The following is a 15,338-nucleotide window of genomic DNA, read 5'->3' as shown; positions in this document are numbered from 1 at the left end:
CGCGGAAATCTCCCAAAGTGTAACAACTGCAACAGGCATCACAGCGGCCAGTGCAATAAGGGCCGTTGTCAAAGGTGTTTAAAGATGGGTCACGAGGCCAAAGATTGTAGAAGCGCTCGCCCTGCAAATCAGAATCAGCAGCCTCAGCAACCAGCTCCACAGAATCAGCAGAATCAGCAGCAGGGCAACAGGGGGTGTTATAAGTGTGGGGCTGAAGGTCACTTCAAACGCGATTGCCCACAGTTGAACCAGAACCGCAACAACAACCATCAGGGCAACGGGAACCATAACAATAATGGGGGCAACAACAACAACAACAACAACAACAACGGCAATGAAGCTCGTGGTCGAGCATTTGTGTTGGGTCGAGGTGATGCAGTGAATGATCCCAATGTGGTTATGGGTAAGTTTCTTCTCGACGATATTTATGTTACTGTCTTATTTGATTCGGGTGCTGATACAAGCTATATGTCATTGAAAATGAGTAACTTATTAAAACGTACACCAACACCTCTAGACACTAAACACGTCGTAGAACTAGCGAATGGTAAAAGTGTAGAAGCCGCTCATGTAGTCAAGGGTTGTAGCATTGTTCTAGCGGGTCAGACTTTCACGATTGATCTCATACCCATAGTCTTGGGTAGCTTCGACGTCGTCATCGGCATGGATTGGTTATCTCAACATCACGCAGAGATCTTATGCAAGGAAAAAGTTATTCGTATTCCTCGCTCCAGTCAAGAACCTCTCGAAGTTCAGGGCGACAAGAGTGGTGCTGTGGTTGGCATCATCTCTTACCTGAAGGCGCAGAAATGTTTACGAAAGGGGCATACTGCCATTCTGGCTCTCGTTACTGATGCATCGGCAAAGGAAAAGAAGCTGGAGGATATCCCAGTTGTACGTGACTTCCCTCAGGTGTTTCCTGAAGATTTACCTGGTTTACCTCCTCATCGTCAAGTCGAGTTTCAGATTGAGTTAACTCCTGGAGCAACACCAATAGCCCGCGCACCGTATCGTTTAGCTCCAACCGAACTGGAAGAACTGTCGAAGCAGCTGCAAGAGCTCTTGGAAAAGGGCTTTATTCGTCCAAGCTCTTCGCCTTGGGGAGCTCCAGTGTTATTTGTGAAGAAGAAAGACGGTACGTTCAGGATGTGCATCGACTACCGTGAACTCAACAAGGTGACGGTGAAGAACCGTTATCCTCTTCCACGCATAGATGACTTATTCGACCAGTTGCAAGGGTCGTGTTACTTTTCCAAGATCGATTTGAGGTCAGGGTATCATCAGCTGAGAGTCCGGGATGAGGACGTCTCCAAAACTGCTTTCAGAACTCGTTATGGTCACTACGAGTTTCTGGTCATGCCATTCGGGCTTACAAACGCACCTGCAGTCTTCATGGATCTTATGAACAGGGTGTGCAAACCGTATCTCGACAAGTTCGTCATCGTTTTCATCGACGACATTTTGATTTACTCCAAGAGTCAGGAGGAGCACGAGCAGCATCTACGTATTATCTTGGAACTTCTTCGAAAAGAGCAACTGTATGCAAAGTTTTCTAAATGCGACTTCTGGCTTCGTGAAGTCCACTTCTTAGGCCATGTGGTAAACAAGGATGGGATACATGTCGATCCATCCAAGGTTGATTCAATCAGAAACTGGCCAGCACCGCGTACACCGACTGAAATACGCCAATTCTTGGGTTTGGCGGGTTACTACAGGCGATTTATTAAAGACTTCTCAAAGATCGCGCAACCACTCACTATGCTTACACAGAAAGGTGTCGTTTACAGATGGGGTAATGCACAGGAGACCGCTTTTCAGTACTTAAAGGATAGGCTTTGCAGCGCACCTATTCTTTCATTGCCAGAGGGCACAGATGACTTCGTGGTATACTGTGATGCATCCATCCAGGGTCTTGGATGTGTGTTGATGCAACGTGATAAAGTGATAGCCTACGCTTCGCGGCAACTCAAGGTTCATGAACGGAACTACACGACGCACGATTTAGAGCTGGGAGCTGTTGTTTTCGCGCTTAAGATATGGCGACACTACCTGTACGGTACCAAGTGCACGATTTACACCGATCACAGGAGTCTCGAGCATATTCTTAAGCAAAAGGATTTGAATATGCGTCAACGGAGATGGGTTGAACTTCTGAACGACTACGAATGCGCCATCAAGTATCATCCAGGCAAGGCCAATGTTGTGGCTGATGCCCTCAGTCGGAAAGACTCTCTACCTAAGCGCGTGCGAGCGCTACAGCTTACCATTCAGTCCAGTCTTCCTGCACAGATACGAGCAGCTCAGATAGAAGCACTAAAACCCGAAAACGTCAAGGCTGAAGCCTTGCGCGGTTCAAGGCAACAAATGGAACAAAAGGAAGACGGCGCCTACTATGTAACGGGGCGTATTTGGGTCCCACTTTATGGCGGTTTACGCGAACTTGTAATGGATGAAGCTCACAAGTCTCGCTACTCGGTACATCCAGGGTCGGATAAAATGTACCACGACATCAGCACTACTTATTGGTGGCCTAGTATGAAGGCCCACATCGCCACCTATGTTGGCAAATGCTTAACCTGTGCGAGAGTCAAGGTTGAATATCAGAAACCAGCTGGTCTACTTCAGCAGCCTAAGATACCACAATGGAAATGGGAAGAAATTTCCATGGATTTTGTTACCGGTCTGCCTAGATCTCAGCGTGGGAACGATACAATATGGGTCATAGTTGATCGACTCACCAAGTCTGCACACTTCCTACCGATCAAGGAAACGGATAAGTTCTCCACTCTCGCAGACGTTTATCTTAAAGAAGTTGTTTCGAGGCACGGAGTGCCCACTTCTATTATTTCGGATCGCGATGCACGATTCACGTCAGAGCTTTGGCAAGCGATGCACAAATCTTTCGGCTCACGATTAGACATGAGCACAGCATATCATCCTCAGACAGATGGGCAGTCTGAGCGAACTATTCAAACTCTAGAAGACATGCTTCGAGCGTGTGTTATCGATTTCGGCAACGGCTGGGAAAAACATCTCCCTCTGGTGGAGTTCTCGTACAATAACAGTTACCATACCAGCATTCAAGCCGCTCCATTCGAGGCATTGTACGGACGTAAATGCCGGTCACCTCTCTGTTGGGCAGAGGTGGGGGATAGTCAGATTACGGGTCCAGATATTGTTGTGGACGCCACAGAAAAGATAGCACAGATACGTCAACGCATGGCGGCAGCACGCGACCGTCAGAAAGCCTACGCGGATAAGCGTAGAAAACCATTGGAATTTGAGGTCGGGGACCGGGTTTTATTGAAAGTTTCACCCTGGAAGGGTGTGGTACGTTTTGGCAAACGGGGCAAACTAAATCCGCGGTACGTCGGACCATTCGAAATTTCAGAAAAGATTGGCAAGGTAGCCTACAAGTTGAACCTACCAGCTGAACTCGGTGCAGTTCACAATGTATTCCACGTGTCGAATCTGAAGAAATGCCTATCAGATGAGACCCTTATAATTCCTTTTAAGGAACTCACTATCGACGAGCGGTTGCAGTTCGTCGAGGAACCAGTTGAAATCACGGACCGGGATGTTAAGGTCCTCAAACACAAGAGAATCCCTCTTGTTCGAGTTCGTTGGAACTCCCAGCGTGGTCCAGAGTATACCTGGGAACGCGAAGATCAGATGAAAGAAAAGTACCCCCAGCTATTCGAAACCAATGCATCCACTTCTGAGGCTGAAGCTACTACTACTGAATTTCGGGACGAAATTCCAAATCAACGGGGGGATGATGTGACACCCCAGGAAAACCAGTGAACGATACCTAGCTTCCTCAGTAAGTGCGTACCAAATTTCGGGACGAAATTTCTTTTAAGTTGGGGATAATGTGACAACTCGAAATTCCAAGATTTGATTTCATAGGTATTGTGTGCCCATCAAGGTACCAAATCAGGATTTGACAAATGTACGGCCTAGATCGTGCCCTCTTCTCCAAGAAACGATCCTAACGGTAGTGCTTCACCTATATATACCCCCACTCTTTTCACTCTTTTCCCACACTTGATTCTGAGATTTTCTCTAAGTTGGAGTTATAAACACTTCATACCTGAGAAATACTCGGAAATCAATCTTGCGGAGACCTTCTGTAAGTATTCTTTCGCGTTTTTCGTTCGTTTTAGCGTTAAAGTCAAACTGTGTTTGACTTTCTGCATTGACCAGTTTTTGGTCAACGCGAAGTTCGTTTGAACTTCATAACGTGAGCGTAATCACGATGGTTATAGTCCCTAGTGACTATACCTACTGATTACCACGTTATCTAGGCTCAGTGACGAGTCGTAGTTTCGGCCAAAATGCGTTTTCTCGCGTATTTTGTAACCAAACTACTCTAGGGTATTAAAACCGTTTGTTTTAATACCAAACCTGTTTTCTAACATTACTTTTTGGGTAAAGGGTTACCCCGGTGATTTTATATATCAACAACCAATAAAAACAAGTAGCGTGGAGAAACCCACACTAGTTCAAACATGGGACATCCCCCCATGAGAGTACACCAAAGACCAATAAAAAACAACCAAGAACTACAAATTACAACCCAACTAGACTATTATCTGGAGCAAAAACAAAGCAAATCAGCCGCCTTTATCGTCCAAGTTGTTGTAGATATCCCAAGCTTCCAAAAGTCTTCGCACCCTGTCGCACTCCTTAAACTTGACACCAACTAGCTTATATCGAACTGTTTGCAATATTAAATTGGCCAAAGCATCTGGAGGTCTCGTCTGGTTTTTGAAAAGCCTAGCATTCCGCTCCTGCCACACGAAGTAAACAGCTGCAGCAACTAGGAGCCTGCTAATAAAGTTAAATGCTGACTTCGAATTCGCCCTAGCCCCCAACCAGTCAATAATAGCATTCCATGCTGGACCAACTGGGTTAGTATGATACATGGCCCAACTTTCGAAGGATGTCCCTCGAAACATGATGCATGAATCGAAGGATGTCGAAACACATCCTTCGATCCGAAAGATCATCCTTCGGAATGATGAATCACGAAACATATCCTTCGATATGTTTCGGCCCAGTTATTCTAATGGGCTTGGCCCATTTCTGTGATACGTTTAAATACGTGAATGCATGTTAGACAACAGTTAGTTTCCGGAAAACCCTAGTTCCATTGTGTGTGTTACGGCATATAGCAGGCATATAGCAGACCTACTCTCTGTTCGAAGGAATTCATTCCGTAATCCAGATTTCCGGTTAGTGTGTGGTGTTGTTTACGATGCTTTGATTTCACGATGCTTTGATTCCATGATTTATCTATTGTCTTGCAATCTATCATTGTATGTTAATCGGATATGCATGATTATCGGATCCGTTTTGATGATGTTCAATGATAATATTTTATGAATCGGTTATGATAAACCGGATATGTATGTTAGATAGTTGAACCAAATGATGATTATGTTTACATGACACATAGATGACGATTCGGATTGGTTGATGATTGATTTTGTTACCGTTAAATGATTTCTAGGAATGATAGTAACTGTCGTAGATGATCTTGTGCCTTCTGTGTAATGTAACTGATGTGATGATGATTGTTAATGATGATGACGGCTGTAGATGATTAGGGTTTCTGTTTCTGTGATATTCGTAACTGATGGTGATATACGTAACTGTTGATTGATCGAAAGATGCTTGTAGTCGAAACATAGTTGTGACCGAAAGATATCTGTTGACCGAAAGATATCTGTTGACCGAAAGATATCTGTTGACCGAAAGATATCTGTTGACCGAAAGATATCTGTTGACCGAAAGATACCTGTTGACCGAAAGATATGTGTGTGATCGAAAGATGACATAGGATTCGGAACATAACATTGGCCCGAAGGATAATTGTGGTAATTGTTTCCGAAAGATAATTGTGATTACTGTTGTCGAAAGATAGTGACTGGATTCGAAGGATGTTAGGGATTATGAACATACTTTGACTGATTGAACATATGTTGAATTAATTGTCATGCCATGCTTGGTGGTGAACATATTCGTGTAATACTACGTGTTGTGCCGATATGCAAACTGACTGCTATGTGAACAATTAACTGCATGCGTACAATTTCGAACATGAACTGATTTGTTATACGTGCATACACTAGGACGTGATTAATTACTTGTGAGTGCATAACTTAGCATACCGAGCAAACCAAGGTGAGTTCACACTCCTACTAAGGCATGGGATTCCCGGGTTGTGGGAATGGGTTAAAGGTTGTTATTGAAAGGAACGTACATATGCTTTACTAGACTGTCACCTATCATGTCCTCGGATGTCAGGACGGTTACGTAGGTTGGGATAACACCTACGGGTTCACATGCCATTCTATCCTCGGTTACGAAGGATACGCACGTAAAACCTACGTGTACGCATTACTTACTCCTATCCTCAGGTTACGAAGGATACGTGCGTAAAACCTACGCACACTTTATACACACTTCTGTTCTCGGACGAAGAACAGGGATAATAATACGAACAGTCTAGTGGTCACTTAACATGGGAAGCCCCCACCAGCATAACTTACTATCGGCCCTGTAGAGCCACCTGTTACTTACTGTTACACATTTACTTACTGTGAACTCGCTCAACTAGTTTGTTGACCATTCTGTTACATGCCTTGCAGATCGTTAGGTACTTGGAGCTTGCACCGGAGAAGCGGGTCGTTGTGGACAAGGATTCGTGGTTTCTATGCTGAACTATTATAACATTTGAACTATTTACTAGTGTTGGATTATTACTATGCTTCCGCTACTCTTTAAAACAATAACATGTTTTGAACACCTTTTGTATTGAACGGATGGTTTTCTTTTATCTTACTTAATACTATATGCATGTTCAATATGATTGGTGGCTTGATCCTGGTCAGTCACGCTCCCAAGCGGTGATACTCCGCAGGTGGATTTTGGGGGTGTGACATCATCCCTCCTTTATCACGAATCTTGATCCAAACTTGAGTGGCATAGTTGCAATCAAAGAACAGATGGTCGTGAGAATCAACATTAGCATAGCACAAGAGACAGCACATCATATTCATGTTTTTCCTTCTCGTGAAATCCCATTGGAGAATCTTGTCTTGCGTCAAAAGTTTACGACGCATGACAAGCCACATGAAAAAAGCATGCTTTGGAATGCACTGAGGGAACCAAACAAATTTAACCCAATCCACCTCTTCAGCTCGACGCCTAATCGAATGCCAAACCTGGGATGAGGAATGCTCCAGTAAATCATTACCATCTTTCCACATTAGACGATCAGGAGTATTAGGCATTAAATGAATATTATCCAGTTGAATTAAGACTGGAAACATATCCCTCCACGCCATAGGCCATCCCCAAGTCCCATCGACATGAATCTCCTGAACCGAATTGTTAAGAGAAAACCCTGCATTGGATATAGTTCTAGGAGTCAAAAAATTACTCAGTGGCCCCAACTGACTCCAAATATCAAACCAGGCTGACGTGCTTCTACCATTACCGAGCTTGGACCAAACATACTGTCTAATATACGGTCTCAGCTGTAAGATTTTCCACCAACTCCAACAACTATTCGCCGCTAACTTACAATTCCAAAAGCTGTTTCCTTTGAGCCGGTACGAATGAACCCACGCCACCCATAGAGAATCATGTTTCACTAGGATACTCCAGATGTGAGAAGTTATGAGGGCTTTATTAACATCTCCAATCCTACGAATACCTAGCCCCCCTTCATACTTCGGGACACATATAGCATTCCAAGATACTTTAGCCTTACCCTTATGGAATGAACCATCAGACGACCACAGAAAGTTTCGCATTTTAGCTTCCAGCTTAAGAGTAATCCGAACAGGAAGAATGAAAACCGAAGACCAGTAGATATGCATGGAAGAGAGAACAGAATTAATAAGTTGTAACCTGCCCGCAAAGGATAGAAGCTTATTCTTCCAATTAGAGATCCGTTGGTCCAATCTTTCAATAAGAACACTACAATCTTTGTACACAAGGCCTGAAGAGATGAGAGGGACTCCCAAATACTTAACCGGTAACGAACCTTCAACAAAAGGCAAGAAGCTCAAAATATGATTTTTGACATGATCTGGCACATTGCAAAAGAACCCCGTGCTTTTTTGAATGCTAGGCACCAAACCGGACATGTTCGTAAAATTTGAGAGAGAATTCATAATACACTGAACCGAATTAATATCCCCTCTAGCAAATAAGAACAAGTCATCAGCAAAACACAAATTAATAATACGCTGCTTCTCACATCTATTATGGAACTTGAAAGAGTTGTCAAGACGAGTAGCCTGCTGAAGTATGCATGTCAAGATTTCCATTACATGTGTAAAGAGGTACGGAGAAAGAGGGTCACCCTGACGAAGACCCCGCTTGCCCTTGAAATACCCATAAACATTCCCATTAACACATAACGAGAAGGTTGTGGTCGAAACACACAACATGATCCATTCCACCATTCTTGATTTAAAGCCAAAACCAAGCAAAACATTTTTCAAGAAACACCAATCAACTGTATCATAGGCTTTCTGAATATCCACTTTAAACGCGCACCGAAGGGGGCCTGAATTACGATGATAATTATGCATAAGTTCTTGGGTAAGGAGGATGTTGTCAGTAATTTTCCTACCCGGAACAAAAGCAGATTGATTTATACTAACAACTTGATGAAGCACATCCTTTATCCTGTCCACAATAATCTTACTCACACACTTGAACAAGACATTGCAACAGGCTATTGGCCGATAATCTGTAACTGCTAGCGGAGAGAGCTTCTTCGGTACAAGAGCAATAAGAGTGTGATTAAGTTGGCCAAGTAATTTACCTGTGTTAAAGAAATCAACAACAGCCATGGAAACATCATTCCCTACAATCGGCCATGCAACTTTAAAAAACGCAGCCGTAAAGCCATCCGGACCCAGGGCCTTATCATTACCAATAGAGAACATAGCTTTCTTCACCTCGTCTATAGTAACCGGCCGGATCATGTGTTCAGCATCAGTGTGGTTAACGCACTTAGTGAATAAATCAGGAGTAGGATTCATAGTAAGCTCGTCTTGGCTCCCCAAAAAAGCTTCATAATGTTTCACAAAAGCAAGCTGAACCGAATCACCTTCATACACCTCACCATTCACATCCGTAACCATTTGAATTCTGCTTCGATGGTTCCTACTTTTCACAGCAGCATGAAAAAAAGCAGTGTTTGAATCACCTGCTTTCAGCCACTCCATCTTAGACTTTTGTTTCAAGAATCTTTCCTCATCAAGAGAAGCAACCTGTAAATCAGCATTTAGTTTTGTCTCGATGGTGCGCAAATCAACATTCATTGGATCCTTATCAATCTTAGCCTGAATATCATCAAGATTATCCCGTAAGTCAGCCACCTTTTTATGAAGATTTCCCTGATTAAATAGTAAGGCACGCAAAGGACTCTTTAGGCACTTTAGCTTTTTCACAACTCGAAACTGGTGAACCCCATTAACATTCATCTCCCAACCATCCTTTACAATTTTCAGAAATTCAGGTTTGTGAACCAAAAAGTTCGCGAATTTAAAAGGCTGGCGTTTAGTGGCAGCAGCTTTTTTAATCGTGAGGACACAGGGCGAATGATCCGACAACCTGTAAGGGTAAAACACAGCCATAGCATTAGGGAAGTCAGCAATAAACGGCATATTACCCATCACACGATCCAGTTTCTTGAGAAGACCCACACCCCTCTTCGGCTTTTGATTCCATGTGTAATGAAAACCTGACTGATTAATATCCATGACTTCAATTTCTGAAACACACGCTTGGAAATCCCGCATACCTGTTGAGATGGAAGACGCACCCAAAGATTTATCGTCTAGATGCAAGGCCGAGTTGAAATCACCCATAATGATCCAAGCTTTATCACCAACCATCTGTTTATGCAAAGACAAATGGGACCATAATTCTCGCCGGGTTATGTAATAGTTAGCTGCATACACTACCGAGCAAAAAAACCACTTTTTATCCTCTTTCAGAAATAATTGGAGATGCATCACTTGAGGGGTTTGAGCCAAAACCATAAGATCAAATACATCCGGGTTCCACCCTATGATAATACGCGTTCCCTTATCACAAATACCTCCATTCGATGTCCATTCCCAACGACAGAAAACAGAATTACAAACCTTCCTAAGGTTGTCCACATCCACATGCGACTCCAGAACTGCACACAAACTAAGGTTATGTTCTTTAAGAATCTTCCGAACCTCTTTCTGTTTTAGCGGGCGGTTCAACCCCCTAATATTCCAGAAAGCTAAACTAACCATTGGAAACCCCTTGAGAAGGAGTGCTTGCCCCTTGTTTTTTTTGCGGATTATTAGTACCTTCCATGATAAACTCATCCGTTTCATTGTACCCTTCAATAACTTCTTCATCATCCGACAATTGCTTTTCACCACCTCCATCTTTACTAGATTCCCCAACTTCAAAATTATCAACACTATTTAGCACAGAAAACGGGTTTTGAGAGTATACTGAATTAGTCGGCTCCGATTTGTTGCTAGCTGCCTTTGGTTTTGGGCCCACCGGTCTATATTCAAATCTCTGTTTTGGCTTGTTAACTGGAAAACCAGCCTTCCGAGCTGCTTTCTTCGGCTGAACACCCGTATATCCTTCCTCATCAACAACCGGTCGTTTGTCATAACATTTACCAGCATCAAACGGCTTATAATGCTTATCCCCATAGCTTTGTTTAACTATCTTTTTTGGTTGTTTCGGGCAATGATCATCTGCATGGCCAAATACACAACATATAGAACACCTATGAGGGTTCCATTCATATTCTACGTACATAGTCTCCTTAACATACCCTTCCCCTTGAAGGTCCGGGACAGCCATTGTGATTTCCTCTTTGAGCTCTTTATCAGCCGACACTTCAATCAACGCCCTAGCATAACTGCTTCGACCCCAAGAATCTAAACACATCGAAGTAGTATATGAGTCAAGCAACTTTGGTTCACCAATTGCTGTGGCAATCAAGCTAAGGCCATCCTCCGTATAAGCAGCTAACGGAACATCATGAATTTTAACCCATAATTGGACTTTTTTCACCTCCGATTTAACCAGCTTAGAACTTGGATTCCATTCACATAAAAACATCGGTTGGGATCTAATAATCCATGGACCCTCCTCAAGAACGGACATCATACCTGACCGATCAGCAAATTTGAAAAAGAAAAATCCGTTAGCGTTCATCATGGATTTTTGCAGCCCATATTTTTTCCAGTTATTCTTCACGAAATAGTCAACCACCGGATAAGCGATCCGATCTCCCAGGAAATACCCATATAACGTATTAGCTAGTTTGTCCGTGACAATCCGAACAGAGTCTTTCGGTAGCACCACATCACAATCATCACGTCGATCAGAACTAGCAAGTGATCTAAAGTTTATCTTCCGATTATTAGCACTGATCAGCGATTCAGCATACGAAACAGGTTTAGTCACATCATCAACCTTGTTTTGATTCGGAACATCATCAGAGTTTTGCTCACGATGAGCACATCCCTCAGTAACTGGAACAGTAATTTTAGTCAATTCATCTATCACATTAAACTTACCCTGCTCATTATTAGTAGACGGAAAAAACCCCCGCCGCGGCACTAGGGTTTTGCCGTCAATATCAACAACTCTTGACGCTAAACCCTGGAACGAAGCAGATGAGAATGGCGGCTTATAACGACCAGCATGCACATCCCCCTCCGATTTCTTACGTTCATCCATGCTAACAAAGACACCTCTCTCAAGAAAACAAATCAGAAAGCAACCATGCACAAAACCCACGCAAGAAACCTGACGGCAAACAACCAGAAGATGAAACCCTAATTCCTATAAACCCTAGAAAGAAACCTGAATCCTTAACCAATTAAACCTGAGCACCAATCTAGCTAAGTTAATCTCAGTTAACCGCAATCAGTGACTACCAGCTTAATAAATCAGGGTTCTTGAATCAAACTAGAGCAGCGATTTCAAGAAGAAACGAAAAAAACCCTAATCACAGACTGTTATACACAAGATCACGAAGAAAAACTGAGGATTCATGAAGAACAAAGAAATCGCCTAAAGGAGAGAGAGCATTAGGGTTTTCGGAATCATTTGTGATTATGCTTTGCGTTTCTACTCCGTCATATTCAGTCTGTGTGAATGGTAGTGTTCATGGTTTCTTCAAGGGCAAACGTGGCCTCCGACTGTTTTCTAACATTACTAAACATGATCTAGCATGTTTAGCTCGTCGCTTTTAGATTTGTGCTTGTTTAGGGTCGTAAAGGTAAGCGATCTAATTAATCGCTTATGCTTACGAACCCGACCCATTTGGTCGATCATTAGGATCCGACCAAACATTTTTGGTGACCATAATTGTGTAGGGAATAACCTTCCAAGGTTATACCTTATGGTCACGACGTTTAAGTAGTTGTATGATAAGTAGTTCTTATGCCTTAGGTAAATTACCAAAATACCCTCTTTGCGCCAAAATTCATTTTAAGCCTATGTAACATAAATTTTGACATCTAAACTGATTTAGCAACAATATTAAGCATGTTAAGGCATAACTTGCTTGTCATAGGACTAGTTAAGCATTCCGAACGCGTTTTACGCAAACGACGCGTTAAAGTAGCATAAGCTACCTAAGCGGGTCGTAACGGGTCAAAAGCACTTAGGATAGGTTTCGTTTTAGTACGTAGGCTTTGTTAAACCATGTTACATAAGTTCCCCAACTTATTTGGTTTACGAACCCTCGTACTACCCGATCCTCCGATAGGTCCGGTTATTAATATAGATGCCTTTATAGGTGCCGTTTGATTCCGTGATCTACTAGCATTGCTTGGTGGTTATCCTACGACTTCTAAGCAATCTCAAGTGAGTACATAGTCCCCTCTTTTACTGTTTTCTAAACATTTTGGGGTGAAACACATGTGCCTACTTGTTACTTTCGTGCTTTCTTGTTTTCACAACTTATACTTGCTATGTTCATTAGTACACTATTAGTACATGATTTCATTATGTTTTGCTATGTATGTTTACTTAACATGCTAGCACATTGATTTACATTACATCACTTTGTGATATATGTTCTCATGGCATATTAGCACATTGTTTTTTTTTTTTTGACTTTTCTGCTTTGTATGTTTACTTAGCATACTTAGTACATTGTTTTCACATAACTTGTTTACATTTGGTATGACATTTGGTTTGCATAAACGGTTCTTTACTACATTCATTAACATTAGCTACGCCGCTTGGTAGTAAGTAATGGTACCATAGGACTTGACAAATCCCGTTCCTGACACCCTAGGTTTGTTTGGGTGAAAGGAATGACTGAATCCGTGAACATTTTACTTTGATAACCTTTACTCTAAGGTTATCCTGCTGTCTCAAGGCTTGAATGTAATGCGTTAACTTACCACATAAATGTTTGTATCAATAAAACAAGCTTTTTACTTGGCAAAACATAACTTTTTGATTTATTCAAAATACTTTGTTTTGTTCCTTTTTACTTATGGTTAAGTATTCTCATTTTGTTACTTACCATACATAACTTTTGTTTACACATACTTAACTACATGACTACATTTTGGGTTTTAAACATTGACAATGGTTTAGACAAGAACATTTGATGATTGTTTTGGACATGAACTATATGCTTTGGTGGTTTGTTTAAGTGACTTAAGTAACGATATGTGTGTAGTATGCTACAAGCATGGTGGATACGCCGCTGGTACTTCCTATATATAAGTGCTTGTATTGTATTACATGACATACCGTTATTTAAATCATTCAATTTCGGACTTATACATTTTACACAAATAATATCTTTTTCACAAGACTTTGTTTTACAAAACAATTTATTTCATACAACTTATTTTTATTTGGTTATTCTTTTAACCATACAACATTCTTTTATACATACATATTAACTGATTTGTTATCGCTTTTCAAACATTTTATAAGCAAACACTTAAACTAGATTCATGACAAGTTTTCATTAAACATTTTCTTAAACCTAAGTCATGAATCCTATTTTCATAAAACCTATGTTACTCACAGGCATTTTTATGCTGACGTACCTATTTTCACATGTGTTTCAGGAGCTAATGCATAGGATGATCGTGACACGCTAGGGTGGACTTGGGCCTTAGTGACATAAAACAGAGCTAGACTTAGTTTAATGACGTTATGTACTCTTTATTTCAGTAGTTTTAAGACAATGTATCATGTTGGTTCTTGTTTTGAACAATGTATTCCACCCTTGGGTGATGAATAAAATGTTATTATTTTTTTTGGGTAAAGGGTTACCCCGGTGAATTTTATAAAGAATCAAAGAACAGGGTGTGACAAAGCGTTCGACACACACTAACTAGGCTTGACAGGCCAAGCCTAGGCAAACTCAAACTATAAACCAAAACACACAGCCAAAACCAAAACACAACCCGAACCATAACACAAAAACTACTAGACACTTGCTAACTAATCATCGCCCTTAGCCCGGATCGTCCACCTTTATTTCCCACATTTCCAAAAGCTTCCTGCTATTCACGTCCCGACCGATCTTGAACCCCATAATACGAAGTCGAACCGTATCAAAAATAGATTGAGCCACCATCTCTTCCTTATTGCGTATGTTAGAAAACAACCGATTGTTCCTTTCTTTCCATATGAAGTATGTAGCAGCCGCAAGAACAAGCTTACTTACAATGTGAGCCAGCGTCTTTGAACTCGTATTATGATCTATCCATCCCACAATAGAGCTCCAATAGTCATCAACATATCTCAGATCCGTTCGCGTCTTGACAATATTCCAAACTTTAGCCGAAAAAGAGCATTGAAAGAACAAGTGATCCCTCGAGTCCCGTCCATAGTTGCATAGAGGGCAGCACATAAGTCTTAAATTTGTCTCACTCCCAGCTTCCCAAACCGCCAGTCTATCCTGCGTCTTGAGTTTATTTTTTAGAACTAACCAAAGGAGGAAAGCGTGTCTTGGAATGCATTGGCCATACCACACCATGTTCGCCCAAACTACCTTGTTATCTCTTAACCGAAGGTTGTTCCATGCTTCCCAGGTACTAAAATGCACAATTTTACCTTCCACAGTTTTCCAACCCAGTCTATCACTCGAACCAGGAACAAGATGAGGAACCGTAATATTTATGAGAACTGGGAATAAGTCATACTATGCCTGAGGCCACCTCCAATTGCCCTCCGCATCTACAAGCTCATCAACCGTAGTATGCAATGTAAATCCAGCTTGAGCTATTCTCCTAGGCGTAATAAAATTACGGATAGGACTA

General features: G+C 41.9%; 1 protein-coding gene across 1 annotated transcript; it reads right to left on the bottom strand.

Annotated features, from left to right (window-relative positions):
• Positions 1–14,530: 14,530 nt before the first annotated feature.
• On the bottom strand, positions 14,531–15,055 carry LOC110876311. The gene has a single exon (XM_022124486.1). The coding sequence runs from the start codon at positions 15,053–15,055 to the stop codon at positions 14,531–14,533; it is 525 nt and encodes a 174-aa protein (XP_021980178.1).
• Positions 15,056–15,338: the final 283 nt, after the last annotated feature.

Source organism: Helianthus annuus, unplaced genomic scaffold (genome assembly GCF_002127325.2).
Source record: "Helianthus annuus cultivar XRQ/B unplaced genomic scaffold, HanXRQr2.0-SUNRISE HanXRQChr00c003, whole genome shotgun sequence".
NCBI classification, from domain to species: Eukaryota; Viridiplantae; Streptophyta; class Magnoliopsida; order Asterales; family Asteraceae; genus Helianthus; species Helianthus annuus.
Note: the sequence above shows the minus strand (reverse complement) of the source record. Positions and strands in the feature narration are given on the sequence as shown.

Bases quoted from the DNA above. Each gene is read 5' to 3' on its own strand.
- LOC110876311 (XM_022124486.1), bottom strand. From the start codon at position 15,055: ATGGTGTGGTATGGCCAATGCATTCCAAGACACGCTTTCCTCCTTTGG.